The sequence below is a fragment of the Homalodisca vitripennis genome, chromosome 1 (genome assembly GCF_021130785.1).
Source record: "Homalodisca vitripennis isolate AUS2020 chromosome 1, UT_GWSS_2.1, whole genome shotgun sequence".
In the NCBI taxonomy this organism is placed as follows: Eukaryota; Metazoa; Arthropoda; class Insecta; order Hemiptera; family Cicadellidae; genus Homalodisca; species Homalodisca vitripennis.
Window position 1 is genome coordinate 156,936,480 of NC_060207.1, and position 16,681 is coordinate 156,953,160.

General features: G+C 38.0%; 2 protein-coding genes across 5 annotated transcripts in view; both read left to right on the forward strand.

The window, feature by feature from the left end:
- LOC124374553 (prostatic acid phosphatase-like) overlaps positions 1-10,903 on the forward strand; it is a 38,122-nt gene extending 27,219 nt beyond the window's left edge. For 2 of the 4 annotated variants that reach the window (XM_046832756.1, XM_046832751.1), the window contains exons 2-4: positions 893-982; positions 5,910-6,087; positions 6,712-10,903. In XM_046832756.1, coding sequence (XP_046688712.1) covers positions 907-982; positions 5,910-6,087; positions 6,712-10,177 — 3,720 coding nt within the window. In that variant the 5' untranslated portion in view covers positions 893-906 and the 3' untranslated portion in view covers positions 10,178-10,903. Of the gene's footprint in view, positions 1-892; positions 983-5,909; positions 6,089-6,711 lie in introns of those variants that run through there. The other 2 variants (XM_046832764.1, XM_046832770.1) reach the window with 2 other exon arrangements.
- LOC124353733 (flocculation protein FLO11-like) lies at positions 10,706-16,503 on the forward strand. The gene is made up of 3 exons (XM_046803721.1): positions 10,706-10,722; positions 10,859-12,466; positions 16,000-16,503. The coding sequence occupies exons 1-3, from the start codon at positions 10,706-10,708 to the stop codon at positions 16,433-16,435; spliced, it is 2,061 nt and encodes a 686-aa protein (XP_046659677.1). The 3' UTR covers positions 16,436-16,503.
- Positions 16,504-16,681: the final 178 nt, after the last annotated feature.

Sequence of the window (16,681 nt, forward strand, 5' to 3'; positions counted from 1 at the left end):
CGGTGACTTGTAGATGGGAGATATTTTGATATCGTCCACCGAAGCAGACACGATGGAAGTAAGTTCTGTAGTCAGGCTGGGCGAGGGATGTGCCGGTGCGGCACACGCTGGTGTACGGGAGTGCAGTCCCGCCAGCAGTTGTATTATTCCTGTCATGTTGGAGTGGACAATCTGTGCGGTATATCGCGTTGTAAGGAGCGGTGAAAGTGCGTCGAGGCGTCAGGGGGTTGTCCTGCAGTAGGGCGATGTCAATTTCATATTCACACAAACATTGCAGCAACTAGTGCCGCCTCCATGGCGTAATTATGATCCTAGACCTCCCACCATAGAATTATGAACAACTTCTATAGACCCCATTGTTAGAAAATAAAATTGTCCAAGCGCCATTTTTACGTACGGTGGAAACAAATCATTTTCGTTTTTCTGGCGAAAACGGGATGTCCTCAATGTATAAATTATTTTTTGTTTAGCTTATAAAAGTAGAAGCTTTTGTATTATTTAATGTTTTATCATCATATGTGATCAATTTTAAATTGATATAAATTAATAGGAGATACACGTCAAATAATAAGAAAACAATATCATTTTTCTTATTATTCTCAGCTCACATGCAGGAGGGAACTCTCATCCTTATAGGCTAATAGTTGGTTCTTTGTCCTTTAATAAATTCAATAAATTATAGTTGCAATGAAGCTTTAACGTCTTAAGTCTGTAAAATATAAAAATTCAAATTATATTAAATAACTTTTTGCAAATTTTGCTTTATTAATTCGGTAGAATCACAAATCTAAAAATCTGTATAAAACGGCTATTTACAATACAACATAAAAGTATGTGATGTACTAGTTAAAAGTTATTCCTTAATGAATTATTTTATGTTTCGTTGTTTCAGGTATAAATAATTCAATGATTGATGTAATTATTTTGATGCTTCCTATAGTTGTGTTATTTACGAAAAATGTGAAGGGCGAGGAATATACAGGTATTTTATTTTAAATGGTATTCTTTAAATGAAAGTAAAACATCATTAATAAAAAAATCATCACCATTTATTATAAATTGTAATTTAATATAGGGTATATGAGACCACTCTTGTCGAGTATTTAAAGATTGCCGATTGCTTCTATTGTTTTAAATTAGAGCGCACAATTATTAACTTTTACGTCTGTTCATGGCATTTATTGTTAAATCAGTAACAGAAAGTGTCTCATTTCACTATCATATTATAGAAATGATAACAATCTATCATACTATTGAATTATTTCAAATACAGGAAAGATTTAGCTATTCAGTAAATAAGTAGTCTTCTAAGAAAACCCTATCTACAACATTATCTCGATTTTTTATCATACCATCTAGTAATGTAGAAGAATCTTTACCTACAACATTTTGATGAAGTTATGCGTTTTGCTAACGCTCTGCCAAATCTCCTGGATGGCCACGTACCATTATCGAACTCGATCGTTTCTATGTAGAAACAAAAGTTTGATGCAAAATGTATAGTACACGTATAGGTTTAATCGTTCTCGAGATAGTTTATAGAAAGCTGAGCCATGCAAACGTTTATTCAAAATCCATTAAGTGATATGTACAAACATAAAAATCGAAGTTACAAGCAATGTTTCAATATAATAGCTCAATTAGTTCTCAAAATATTTTGTGGACAAAAAGACAGACAGATAGATATTTAATACAGATAGAAAAAGAATGATGCCAGAACTCTTAGTGATAGTAAACATATAACTTGTCTATTATTTACCTCGATTCGTTCTTGAGATATCTTGTGGAAAGTTAGTTAGGCTTCGCAAAAAGATAAGATGAGATAAATTATATATTTACTGACCATTCAGAAATTACCAAAATACGATAGGTCTCGTTAACAAAATCGCTCAGCCAAATCTCATGAAAGGGACATCTTAGGCTAAACCGCTCGTTCCATCTAGTCCCCTCCCTCCAAAAGTCGAAAACTTCATTCCAGACTTCTACAACCAGGCTTTATTCCATTTTCATTATACGTCTTTACATTGTACACATTTATTAGTACACATCCCTCTACATACACCCAACGACCTTAGTACTAAGGATCAACTTTTGTTTTCTTTTCTCTTCCTTTTTATCTTTCTTGTTTTTCATTCGCCTTTTCACGCCTGTTTACACACCGTAGTCTATTGTCTCTTTTGCCACCTGACACCTTCCTATATATTCCTCCGCCCTGCAACACGGTGGTAGTCGACGTTCTCCCTTGCATTTCACACAGGCTAATCTATCTTCATTATCCTCTACCTTGCATTCCTTGTATTTATGATCGTCTCCTCAGTGTGAACAGTTGGGAATTTGGTCTATTTCACTGCTTAGCAGTGTGACCAAATCATTGCACTTGCAGCACATATTCTTTAAACCTCATTCAATGTACAATCCTTCCTTACCTTTCAAATCACTCCGCCACTACATGTACCTATAACCTAACGTTCTTTCTCTAACTTTTATACCGCTATGCTTATTTTTAATTTCGAATCCCTCCATTAAATACTTAACACTAATCTCACTAATCTACCAGAACCTGTCGTTCTTCTACTTGGTTTCCTGCTCCAGTCGTTTCTCTCCTTTCCTTCTTTCCTTATTACTCCTGTCCTTATCATTTTCATTAGTCTATCACGGGATTACGTCTGAGCTTCTACATCTTCAGCCATTATAGCTGTCCGCTTCAACCACTTGGACTTTGAAATTATCACAGAATCAACATTTTCTAGGGGGCCCACTCGCAGTGTCTCGCCTTCTTGCACACTATCACCGTCCCACAGTTTCTTCCTCTCTGAGGGTAGATTCTCCTTTACTGATCTCGTTCTCCTTCTTCTTTTCGTTTCAATACGGAGTCACCATGACCTGAATTTAATTTATCACTTCCTATGTCCCTATTACCTTAACTATTATGTTTTCCTCTTCCATTGTATACCTTAATTCTGCACACCTTAGTTTTTCTTCATCTATTGCGTGTTGATAGGAACAATTAACTACTAACCTTTCAGTAGCACCGAAAAGCCAATCATATTACACGTTTTAGTTTTTTTCTGTTCAAGGGAGCTTTCGACCCCTAAATCGATGATTCCTCTGGCCTTATCCTGAAGGTCGAACCCTGTTAGACACCTATCAACCCGACTAGCATAGTCGCGGGAATCGGGTTTAGAAACCTGGACTATACCCATAATCTCTCAACTAGATTCTGGAACTCATTATAAGGCTGCTTACTGAAAATAGTCCATAGTGAAGTCTATTTCACTTCAGCAGTTGCTACCAAGCTTGGGTCCGGAGTTTGCATACAAGATGTTCCTATTAGGCGCCGCCAAGAATCCCGATCAGATGTACATATGGAGGGCTCAAACATCCTCTTCAAAGGGACTAGGTTCGAATGGGTTACATTTTCTCGCGATCAAGCCACAGTGTACCCTCATCCTGAACCCCTATCCGCGTTTTTAAGGGACAACCAGATGATTGCCCGAGTCTTAAACTTTGTTGACTGCGGCAGGCAAGCAGTTTCTGTCAAAGAAGATTAGGCTGCTCGCATGACAGAGAATCCATCGCGCAATCACGTAAGAACAATTTTTACCGGAGTGTTAGCTTCCCAACAACAGTCTATATAATTGATAATGAGTCCCATCCAGGCTCTAAAAGCAGCTTGTGAATGTGAAGAATGATTTTTGTTGTATTTTATTTTTCACTTTTTTATTATATTTAAGAATTCTTTTAATGAAAGAGGAGATAGAGCTAATGGTGGGCAGATATGAAAATATTTAAAAAGACTCAGGACACAAGATAGTATAAAGCAGTGAAGGTGTAAGCTATAGCTAGACGGTGATTGTACAATAATTACAGTTACAAGTAGGTGTGAATTTATTTGTACACTTGATACATATTTGTGCAAAATGCACGATAAAACCTTCTATTCCACACAGTGGATAAAACATTTATCTCAATAAAAAAAACTACATTTACCCACAATGTATATTTTAGAACTTTTAGAATATTTGTATGCATCCGTCAAACTTAAACAATGTCATTGTTCTGTGACTGTACAACTTGTTGGGTCCCGTGATTGCAATGTTTTGTTATACACGTTTCTGTTGATATTTTTAGAGGTTTAGGAAACATTGTGGCCAAGTTAATGAAGCCTTATCGTTTGCGGGGCTGGGAAGATTGCTGTCGGTCTGTTCGCACGATATATCGAGAATGAACTGACCCATACACTTTTCGCATGAAGCTTCAGTTGTTAAGTAGTTAACATCAAGTACGATGATGGTTCATGTCACTCCATGGAATTTGGCTGAGCGCTAGCAAACATTTTATAAGTACAATTATATTGTACCACATGTAGTCTAACAACTCGCTAGATATATTAAGTTTGATATCATTTTTAACTTTAAATGTTCCATGAAATTTCGTTTGTACATAAGATAAGAATGAGTTCTATGATGATGCATGTCCACCCATTTCGCTAATCGATTTCTCAGTAGGCTGGAACTGAAAAAAATCTTTCCTGTATGAATGCACGTCAGTCCGTAGAACATCTCAGGAATGAAACGAGCTATAGACTTGACACTTTGCTTGCAAGCTCAGCGAAACCTGTTATGTGGTACGGCGTAGTACTTCTATCTTGTTATGTATTCACACGGTTATGGTTATAGCCGAATGAAAAACAAACGTTCGATAACGACAAACAAACCAATTATTTTTAACGAAACTCCTTTTTTGTGCCAGGCACAAACACCATCTAGCAGTTTCATCTAGCAGCTATTTCGCTAATGTCTCGCGTCTCCATACTCCAATCGGAAGCTTTTAGTCCTTTCATTACACGTTCTTAGAATTTATTTGCCAGTGACAAACCTACAGATTTGGACCACCTCCTGCCTGCCTTCTACCCTACAGATGTTTTCAGAGAGAATTCGGAATACATCTGTAAGGTAGAAGGCAGGCAGGAGTTCTCTTCAGTGTGGTTTGGAATATTCTCGAGTTTATCATAACCTTTTTATGTTGGTTAACTTTAGCCTTACACCTCGGTATTCCAGGATCTTTCTGAATAGGACATTCTTTTCACCGGTGCACTCCATGTCAGACTTTAAGGCACCGACTCTTGTTGGTCCACTTCTATAAGGACCTTCATGTCATCTGTATCCTTTTCATTTTCATTTCATTTCATTTATCAGATCAAAGTTATTTCCATGGTTCCCATCATCATTGCCGACCCGGTGCCGCTTCAGGTTGACCTGTATTTTTTAATTTCTGGATTACGGCGGAAACTGTTCTACCTTTGAAAGCACAGGGCCCACACAACTGTCTATTCTCTCGTACTAGGGCTTAACGTTAAAGGCGTCTTCATTGGCCTAGCGTCTTGTATACACCATTAGAGCTCTGACCCTCTTCTACTGATTTTATTCCCAGTGAACTCATCGTCTCAAGGGAGTGAGATATCAAACTACTCAAAAGTGATTTAAAGTTTCCATGGTATGTCAATGTCAGTTTTCAAAACATCTTCTAGCACACAAAATCTTTCTCTTGCAAAGCGAAAAATTGAGGATTGCATTTATATTATAGGTTTTTAGATCATCCGTTTACTATAGCTTCCTGCCAACAGTTCCTCTGATTTACTCTTAGAGGCAAACAACGGAAAATCATAAACTTCATAGAACAGTTGCAGGTTTGTGTTGTCATATGCCGATTGCTTTTCAGCCATATTGCTAAAATGTTAAATCACGCTTTTAGACGAGAAGGGATTTGTGAAGATCATACTAACCTAATAAAACCTTAATACACGTGTCACGTCATTTGCTATTCTGGCTGCTCTAATACATACCTATTAGTCTAATATAGCTACGTATACCTCTAAAGTTAGATTATACTCCTGGCTATGGTTAAAGGAAATATAATGGTGTCTGGACGCTGCCAACACGGAGAGTATCTCCAGCATGAATCGGACTGTCGCAAATTCTACCTTTGTGATCATAGTTTGAAATATCTGATGGTATGCGGAACTGGTACAGCGTGGAACCCTCCCTTAAGGAATTGTACTCCAGAAGGAACCGAAATAAATTGCAAGTAGGTATAGTAAAGTTGTGGTTCGTCTTTCTTGTCACTAATACTACAATGGAATACCGTTACTCTAAGATCTAGACAGATACTAAGATTACCAATCAAGAATTGCAATAATTTGCAATTACTTTCTTCGCTAAAATATAAAGCGCATCATTCTCAATAGATTTTTTTATTTAACTCCATTGAAATAATTGCTGATACAATAATTTATTTAAACAAATACCGAAATTCCAATTATTTATCATCTAATGACTAAAATATCGCGTATCTTTGTGTCTATTACATGTAAGGTAAAGCATAAACTTATAATTAATATTTATTTTAATATCAGTAAATTATTTAAAAGAATAAGGTACACGTCACGTGTACAGTTTTACACAGATTTTAATGCTTCAAATTAAAGTTGGCTTTATAAGAAATTAAAATAATATAAATATAACTGATTGATCTATATAGTAAAATTCTATCTAGTGAGTTCCTATTTGTACTATATTTAATATACCGTAGTATAATATATATGCATCCCTAAAAGTAAATAAATACATTTGAATTGATATATTAGAGATGTATGCTAATAAACATAAAAAATTATTTATACTTATTCTAATTTGAGTTGCTTTTTTCTAGGACAAAAATATTCAGTACCTCAATGAAAATTGAACCCACCGATGAATCTAGAAACAACTTTAATATGAATAAAACAGAAACGACTACAACACCTGAGAAACTCGTTAGTATGGAAAATAAAAATTATATTGAAAAAATTACTGAAGCAGCGAGAAGGAAGGTCGAAATAAATAATACAACGAACACTACTGCTGTAAACACGATGATTAAGAACCAGATTAAAGAGAGAACTGTTTCAAAAAGTGTGCACGACCCAAAACAGATGGGAGGAATCAGTCTTGCAAGGGGTGTAAAGGTCCCCGAATACATTACAATCAGAACTGTAGCTCGAGTACCGAGAACGGCTAAGGACAGGAACGCAATGGGCACAGGAACAAATGTGAGAGCCAATAAACGTGACGTAGAGAATGAAGATGACCAAAAGAAAACAGACATCAATGTAAAATTAAAAATACATATCCCTAAGAGGAAAAAAGGAAAAACAAAAATAAACATAGATATATCCATATTAGATCTAGGAAGCAATTGCATGGCGTGCTCAAAATCACATACAAACTCTAAAACCAAAGAATTACCTGAAAGTACTAGCCACACGGTCACATCGGAGCTCCCGAACGAGAATACAGACAGCAAAGTCACGCCATTCCTTAGAGAGTCTACCGAAAGAACTATGGGCACTGTCACTAAGATCAATGAACAATCAACCGAGGCAAATAGTTACACTACAATCACAAACTCAAAACTGACATCAGAGAGCACGATCTACCATACCACTCCAACCCCAGGGGAATTATTTCCAGGCACAAGCATTAACTCCTCGCCATCATCCGAACAATCAAGTGAAGGTACAACGAGCTATGTAACACCAACACCTGTACAGTCAACAGAGGAGACAGGTAGCACGAATACTTCAAACACAGAAGAGTCTACCCAAGTTACAAATCCTGCTATAGTCCCATCCACAGTAGATTTCACAGAGAGCACAACCAGCTCTCTTGTACCAACCTCACAAGAATTACCTGAAAGTACTAGCCACACGGTCACATCGGAACTCCCGAACAAGAATACAGACAACAACGTCACGCCATTCCTAGGAGAGGCTACCGAAAGTACTTTAAGCACTGTCACAGGTGAATTATTTCCAGGCACAAGCATTAACTCCTCGCCATCATCAGAACAATCAAGTGAAGGTACAACGAGCTATGTAACACCAACACCTGTACAATCAACAGAGAAGACAGGTAGCACGACTACTTCAAACACAGAAGAGTCTACCCAAGTTACAAATCCTGCTATAGTCCCATCCACAGTAGATTTCACAGAGAGCACAACCAGCTCTCTTGTACCAACCTCACAAGAATTACCTGAAAGTACTAGCCACACGGTCACATCGGAACTCCCGAACAAGAATACAGACGGCAACGTCACGCCATTCCTTAGCAAGGCTACCGAAAGTACTTTTGGCACTGTCACTAAGATCAATGAACAATCAACCGAGCCAAATAGTTACACTACAACCACAAACTCAGAACTGACATCAGAGAGCACGATCTACCATACCACTCCAACCCCAAGGGAATTATTTCCAGGCACAAGCATTTACTCCTCGCCATCATCAGAACAATCAAGTGAAGGTACAACGAGCTATGTAACACCAACACCTGTACAATCAACAGAGAAGACAGATAGCACGAATACTTCAAACACAGAAGAGTCTACCCAAGTTACAAATCCTGCTATAGTCCCATCCACAGTAGATTTCACAGAGAGCACAACCAGCTCTCTTGTACCAACCTCACAAGAATTACCTGAAAGTACTAGCCACACGGTCACATCGGAACTCCCGAACAAGAATACAGACGGCAACGTCACGCCATTCCTAGGAGAGGCTACCGAAAGTACTTTAAGCACTGTCACAGGTGACTTATTTTCAGGTACAAGCATTAACTCCTCGCCATCATCCGAACAATCAAGTAAAGGTACAACGAGCTATGTAACACCAACACCTGTACAATCAACAGAGAAGACAGGTAGCACGACTACTTCAAACACAGAAGAGTCTACCCAAGTTACAAATCCTGCTATAGTCCCATCCACAGTAGATTTCACAGAGAGCACAACCAGTTCTCTTGTACCAACCTCACAAGAATTACCTGAAAGTACTAGCCACACGGTCACATCGGAACTCCCGAACAAGAATACAGACGGCAACGTCACGCCATTCCTAGGAGAGGCTACCGAAAGTACTTTAAGCACTGTCACAGGTGAATTATTTTCAGGCACAAGCATTAACTCCTCGCCATCATCCGAACAATCAAGTAAAGGTACAACGAGCTATGTAACACCAACACCTCTGCAGTCAACAGAGAAGACAGGTAGCATGACTACTTCAAATACAGATGAGTCTACCCAAGTTACAAATCCTGCTATAGTCCCATCCACAGTAGATTTCACAGAGAGCACAACCAGCTCTCTTGTACCAACCTCACAAGAATTATCTGAAAGTACTAGCCACACGGTCACATCGGAACTCCCGAACAAGAATACAGACGGCAACGTCACGCCAATCCTTGGCAAGGCTACCGAAAGTACTTTAAGCACTGTTACAGGTGAAATATTTCCAGGCACAAGCATTAACTCCTTGCCATCATCCGAACAATCAAGTGAAGGTACAACGAGCTATGTAACACCAACACCTGTACAATCAACAGAGAAGACAGGTAGCACGACTACTTCAAACACAGAAGAGTCTACCCAAGTTACAAATCCTGCTATAGTCCCATCCACAGTAGATTTCACAGAGAGCACAACCAGCTCTCTTGTACCAACCTCACAAGAATTACCTGAAAGTACTAGCTACACGGTCACATCGGAACTCCCGAACAAGAATACAGACGGCAACGTCACGCCATTCCTAGGAGAGGCTACCGAAAGTACTTTAAGCACTGTCACAGGTGAATTATTTCCAGGCACAAGCATTAACTCCTCGCCATCATCCGAACAATCAAGTAAAGGTACAACGAGCTATGTAACACCAACACCTCTGCAGTCAACAGAGAAGACAGGTAGCACGAATACTTCAAACACAGAAGAGTCTACCCAAGTTACAAATCCTGCTATAGTCCCATCCACAGTAGATTTCACAGAGAGCACAACCAGCTCTCTTGTACCAACCTCACAAGAATTACCTGAAAGTACTAGCCACACGGTCACATCGGAACTCCCGAACAAGAATACAGACGGCAACGTCACGCCATTCCTAGGAGAGGCTACCGAAAGTACTTTAAGCACTGTCACAGGTGAATTATTTTCAGGCACAAGCATTAACTCCTCGCCATCATCCGAACAATCAAGTAAAGGTACAACGAGCTATGTAACACCAACACCTCTGCATCAACAGAGAAGACAGGTAGCACGACTACTTCAAACACAGAAGAGTCTACCCAAGTTACAAATCCTGCTATAGTCCCATCCACAGTAGATTTCACAGAGAGCACAACCAGCTCTCTTGTACCAACCTCACAAGAATTACCTGAAAGTACTAGCCACACGGTCACATCGGAACTCCCGAACAAGAATACAGACGGCAACGTCACGCCATTCCTAGGAGAGGCTACCGAAAGTACTTTAAGCACTGTCACAGGTGAATTATTTTCAGGCACAAGCATTAACTCCTCGCCATCATCCGAACAATCAAGTGAAGGTACAACGAGCTATGTAACACCAACACCTGTACAATCAACAGAGAAGACAGGTAGCACGACTACTTCAAACACAGAAGAGTCTACCCAAGTTACAAATCCTGCTATAGTCCCATCCACAGTAGATTTCACAGAGAGCACAACCAGCTCTCTTGTACCAACCTCACAAGAATTACCTGAAAGTACTAGCCACACGGTCACATCGGAACTCCCGAACAAGAATACAGACGGCAACGTCACGCCATTCCTAGGAGAGGCTACCGAAAGTACTTTAAGCACTGTCACTAAGATCAATGAACAATCAACCGAGGCAAATAGTTACACTACAATCACAAACTCAGAACTGACATCAGAGAGCACGATCTACCATACCACTCCAACCCCAAGGGAATTATTTCCAGGCACAAGCATTAACTCCTCGCCATCATCCGAACAATCAAGTGAAGGTACAACGAGCTATGTAACACCAACACCTCTGTACAATCAACAGAGAAGACAGGTAGCACGAATACTTCAAACACAGAAGAGTCTACCCAAGTTACAAATCCTGCTATAGTCCCATCCACAGTAGATTTCACAGAGAGCACAACCAGCTCTCTTGTACCAACCTCACAAGAATTATCTGAAAGTACTAGCCACACGGTCACATCGGAACTCCCGAACAAGAATACAGACGGCAACGTCACGCCATTCCTTGGCAAGGCTACCGAAAGTACTTTAAGCACTGTTACAGGTGAAATATTTCCAGCCACAAGCATTAACTCCTCGCCATCATCCGAACAATCAAGTGAAGGTACAACGAGCTATGTAACACCAACACCTGTTCAGTCAACAGAGAAGACAGATAGCACGAATACTTCAAACACAGAAGAGTCTACCCAAGTTACAAATCCTGCTATAGTCCCATCCACAGTAGATTTCGCAGAGAGCACAATCAGCTCTCTTGTACCAACCTCACAAGAATTACCTGAAAGTACTAGCCACACGGTCACATCGGAACTCCTGAACAAGAATACAGACGGCAACGTCACGCCATTCCTAGGAGAGGCTACCGAAAGTACTTTAAGCACTGTCACAGGTGAATTATTTCCAAGCGCAAGCATTAACTCCTCGCCATTATCAGAACAATCAAGTGAAGGTACAACGAGCTATGTAACACCAACACCTGTACAATCAACAGAGAAGACAGGTAGCACGAATACTTCAAACACAGAAGAGTCTACCCAAGTTACAAATCCTGCTATAGTCCCATCCACAGTAGATTTCACAGAGAGCACAACCAGCTCTCTTGTACCAACCTCACAAGAATTATCTGAAAGTACTAGCCACACGGTCACATCGGAACTCCCGAACAAGAATACAGACGGCAACGTCACGCCATTCCTTGGCAAGGCTACCGAAAGTACTTTAAGCACTGTTACAGGTGAAATATTTCCAGCCACAAGCATTAACTCCTCGCCATCATCCGAACAATCAAGTGAAGGTACAACGAGCTATGTAACACCAACACCTGTGCAGTCAACAGAGAAGACAGGTAGCATGACTACTTCAAACACAGAAGAGTCTACCCAAGTTACAAATCCTGGTATAGTCCCATCCACAGTAGATTTCGCAGAGAGCACAACCAGCTCTCTTGTACCAACATCACAAGAATTACCTGAAAGTACTAGCCACACGGTCACATCGGAACTCCTGAACAAGAATACAGATGGCAACGTCATGCCATTCGTTAGCAAGGCTACCGAAAGTACTTTAAGCACTGTCACAGGTGAATTATTTACAGATAGAGGCATTACCTCTTTGCCATCATCAGAACAATCAAGTGAAGGTACAACGAGCTATGTAACACCAACACCTGTACAATCAACAGAGAAGACAGGTAGCACGAGTACTTCAAACACAGAAAAGTCTACCAAAATTACAGATGTTACTGTTGTTCCATACACAGTTCCATATGTTGTTCCAGCTCCAGGATTATCAACCGAGATTACAGCAGTCACCACTACCACTTCAATCCCAGGAAAGACAACAACGAATTCATCCGCAACTGTCATGTAATGAAATTCAGTAATAACCTCTAACTGGAATACGGTTTTATTAAGTAAGAATTTTAATAGGTTATTGAATACGTTGAGAGAGGTTAAAAATGATAACTGCTTAAAAAGCAGCACCTTGAAAATATATGATTCTATATATTAAATTCTTCCCCTTTACTTGAGAAAGTAGTCAGCCAAGTAAGTATGAGATCGTTTAAGACGTGTATTTATTTCTTATCAATTTACCAGTATTATGTCAAGTTGGCTTCAAAGTCTCTCCTAAAGGTAGGAAAGGGTCCAGGTTGAGTGATAGGCTCAGGTCAAACAGTTTCTTCGCTTGTCAAAGTTTGGAACAGTTTATGAGTATGGTAGAGTTGATCTCAGAAAATTGTCATCAGGTTCACCTGCAGAAGCCAATAGTCGAGTAGAAACAGTGGTTTCTAGACCATCTGGAAACCTAATGTGCGTACTCTGAGTTAGCTTGAATAAGATCTACCTTCTTAACGTTTCTTCTATGGGTCATATTTACTTCTTTAATGCAGAGGATTGTTATTGCACGATATCCCAGTTCCAAACTTTTATTGCTCTTGAGTTTAGAACAAGGTTAATTCATTCTATATGAATCCACTGTAACTTACACACTTTAACTGACAAATTCCTCTCAGATTATACGGCGTAGTACGGTTGTAGCAACTCCATAATTGCAACTCCATAAAAGATTTTTTATTCAACTGACATGAATGCAGTTTCTTGGTTGGGAATCTATGTGCAGGAATTCCAAATAAAGGATATAAATAGAATAGGTGAGTTCTTAATGTCAATGAAGAAATATCTGAACAAGAGAACCTAGAAGGAAATTTAGAGTACTCATCCACAATTGTTAGTATTGTAACGGTTCTTATTCGTAGAAGGAAGAGATTCTTTAAAATCAATTTTGAGAAACTCCAAAATGAAGCTGTCTTTATTAAATGTCCATTTTCCTTTTTGTATAAACTACGTTTGACTTTACACAGATAGTGCTAGACGAAGTCATAGATTCCACTTCCTCAAAAGTGAAAGCTGTTCTTGGCCTGTATATAATAAATATTCTTGTAATGCCAGGATGACACAATATAAATTAAGAAGTATTTGGTTTTCAGTACGTGCACTACTCATAATGATGTATCTGCAGCAAGGTTTTGCCTCCCAGGTCTATGCACAATATCATACTTGTAGTGAGCTAACTCCACACGCTATTTCATTATTTTTTTATTTTAGTTGAACGGTGATTGACAAACATTAATTAATGCTCTTTTGGTTGGTAATCAAACAAGAGCATAACCCTTCTTTACAATGATAGGGTCTTTGCTTTGTAGGAGACAGAGTTCAAGAAAAGAAAGCTACACAGAGTCCTTTTTAAGATAGTGTATCAGAAACCGCAAATTCAGAGGCATTAGTCCCTACCGAGAATGGAATACTCTTCATCTATAGTAGTAGAAAGTATGGAGTTGAATAGACCATCCTTGAAGTATTAGAAGACAACCAAAGTTTAAGAATAAAGAGGAAAAGACTTGAATTGTACCAAAAGTCTGATTTTGTTAGATTAATTCTGAATCCCTTTAGAATAGTGTAAGAATAGTCCCAGCATACGGAGTAGAGAAGTAATGTGTTTAATGGGTAATTAGTAGTAGGCACCTTGTAAATCAATGCAGCTGAAAATAGAGTACTTGGGAATTTACAGAATTGTGTCATCAATACATGAAAGTGGATATGCATCCAGTATGATATATATATATATATATATATATATATATATATATATATTAGTTATATCAAATCCCAACCACAAGAAAAGAATGACAATTCACTAAATGCAAAGAATCAATATATATATATATATATATATATATATATATATATATATATATATATTATATATATTATATTTTATATATATTTAATATATATTATATATATTATATTTTATTATATATTTATATTATATATTTAATATATTATATATATTATATTTTGATATAACTAAAGCTTGGACATTCCATGAGGGCTGAATAGGTTCAGTTATGCGTTCATTTAGGAAATGGTTGGTTTTATTTGTTATGAAAGCCGAATCTGTTGAAATGTGGAGTCCAGATTTCTATAGCGATGTGTTTTGTTCCTTTAACAATATTAGAGAAGAGATACACTGGAGCAATAGAAGCTACCACCAAAGTACAATTTTTAGTTGTTCTAAAGGGCCTCCAACTCCAACTCAACTGAGGTTTTGTTTAGAAGAAAATCATAACCTAAGATAACATCAGTGCAAAGTTCCTTTACAACATTTAAACAAAGTCCACTGTAGATATTGCCATCTATTTAATTATCCAACAGAAAAGAACCAAATATTTAAGAAGTTAGTGAAGTTGATGCTATAGAAACTTGTCCCTACTGAGGAGCAAATTCTTAACTATGGTCTTGGTTAAATGTATTAAACTAGGGGAACTTCCTGTATTGATAAGAGCTTCACATGAATTACCATTGACTTTAATAGATTCAACGGCCTTTTGCACACATGCAGGAGCAGCAGCAGATGCAATAGTAGTCTTGTCCTCGGTTGAAGCAGATACTAGTAATACTCGAGATTCAGACCGAGAAATCATTTGGTAGTGCCCAATTCTTCCGCAACTATTACAGGTGGCTTCTCTAGCAGGACAAACAGTATGAGAATGGACTGGTTTACTCCCATAAAATAATAATTTGTGGCCTAATTGTAGAGGAAGTGATAGTGGAGGAATGAGTTTAGGGCTATCAATATGGTAGTCAGATACTTGTACATCTCTGAATATTAATTTCTTTCCAGAGACTGCTAGATTTAACTCAGATAGTGGTAAAGTGTATTATTGTGAGTGTTTTGTGCTGATTAGGAGACAGTGTTTGTGTATACGCCTATTTCAAAGTAAGAGTGTTACTTTTTAATAGTCTTTGTTGAATAGTCGTTGAAGTTAGGCCATGGATGAAAAAATCTTATACACATTCAGAACGATTCTTCTCAGCACTTATAGATCAAAATTCATAATGTTTACTTAGTAGATTAAGAGCTTGATAATATCTATCAATTGTTTCATCAGACTTTAGTATGCGTGTGGGTAAAATAGATTATGTTTTTGGATTTTATACAGAGACTTTGTAAGTTTGCCATTTTTTTGAAAGTTTTAGCTTCGTTTAATTTAAACACACTAAAACTTAAGTAATTTATTCAAATGTGTAATTCATCATCAGTTATTTTTGTAGCAGTAATAAAGTTAGTAAAAGTCACAAATCATATCCAATGATAGACGCATCATAGCTGATTATGCTTTGGCAAGTAGAATCCACATCCAATCGTTCAGGTTTTAGAAACTTCTTCGTGTAAAGGAGATTTTGTTTTGCTTAATAAATTGTAATGAGAAATTCAATAATATACTTTAGCTAGAATAAGGATTTATCAAGTAAGAGCACAACTAGGTTAATGGCATTTAGAAAGAATAAAATGGTAACTGAGTAAATAAAAACAACATAAAAACATATGATTCTAGTATACCACACGTCACTCCAACACCTAGGAAGTCGACGAAGATTACAGGCAGCATGATCACTCTAGCTTCAGCAATGCCAACCAATAATACAGTCACCAGTGTCACTCCAACTCCAAGACAGATAACTAAGAAAACAAGCACAACTGTAACCCCAACTCCAAGAAAGTCAACCAAGAGTACAAGTAGCTCTGCCGTTCCTTCAGCAAAATCGTCATTGTGTACACCTCTTTATCAAAATGAGGTAACAGTCATGAAAGAAGGAACTTGTATTGAAGGAAGGAAATATTTTCATGAGTCAGCCGATTGCCGGAAGCACTATATATGTGTTAACGGGGTGAAGCATTTAAAATTGTGTAGTGAAGGAAATGGTTTTAATCCTCATTGGTGTAATTGTGACTGGATGAAAGATAAAAATAAATGTACATTTTACACTTAGATCTACAGGAGCAACTAAGGATATGTCAATGTTATTGAAATGTAAAATACTACTATTACCGACTTCAATTGAATTATTAATTAACATTATATACCCTGAAGTTATTCTATTGTAATGCATTGGTCTAATTTATGTGGCTTAACTACTATTGTTATACAATAACGGTAAGTTAGAGTTCAATCACGTCTGAGATAAAACTCAGAAGACTCAATGGATCTACTGTATATTACAATCAAATGGTCATGT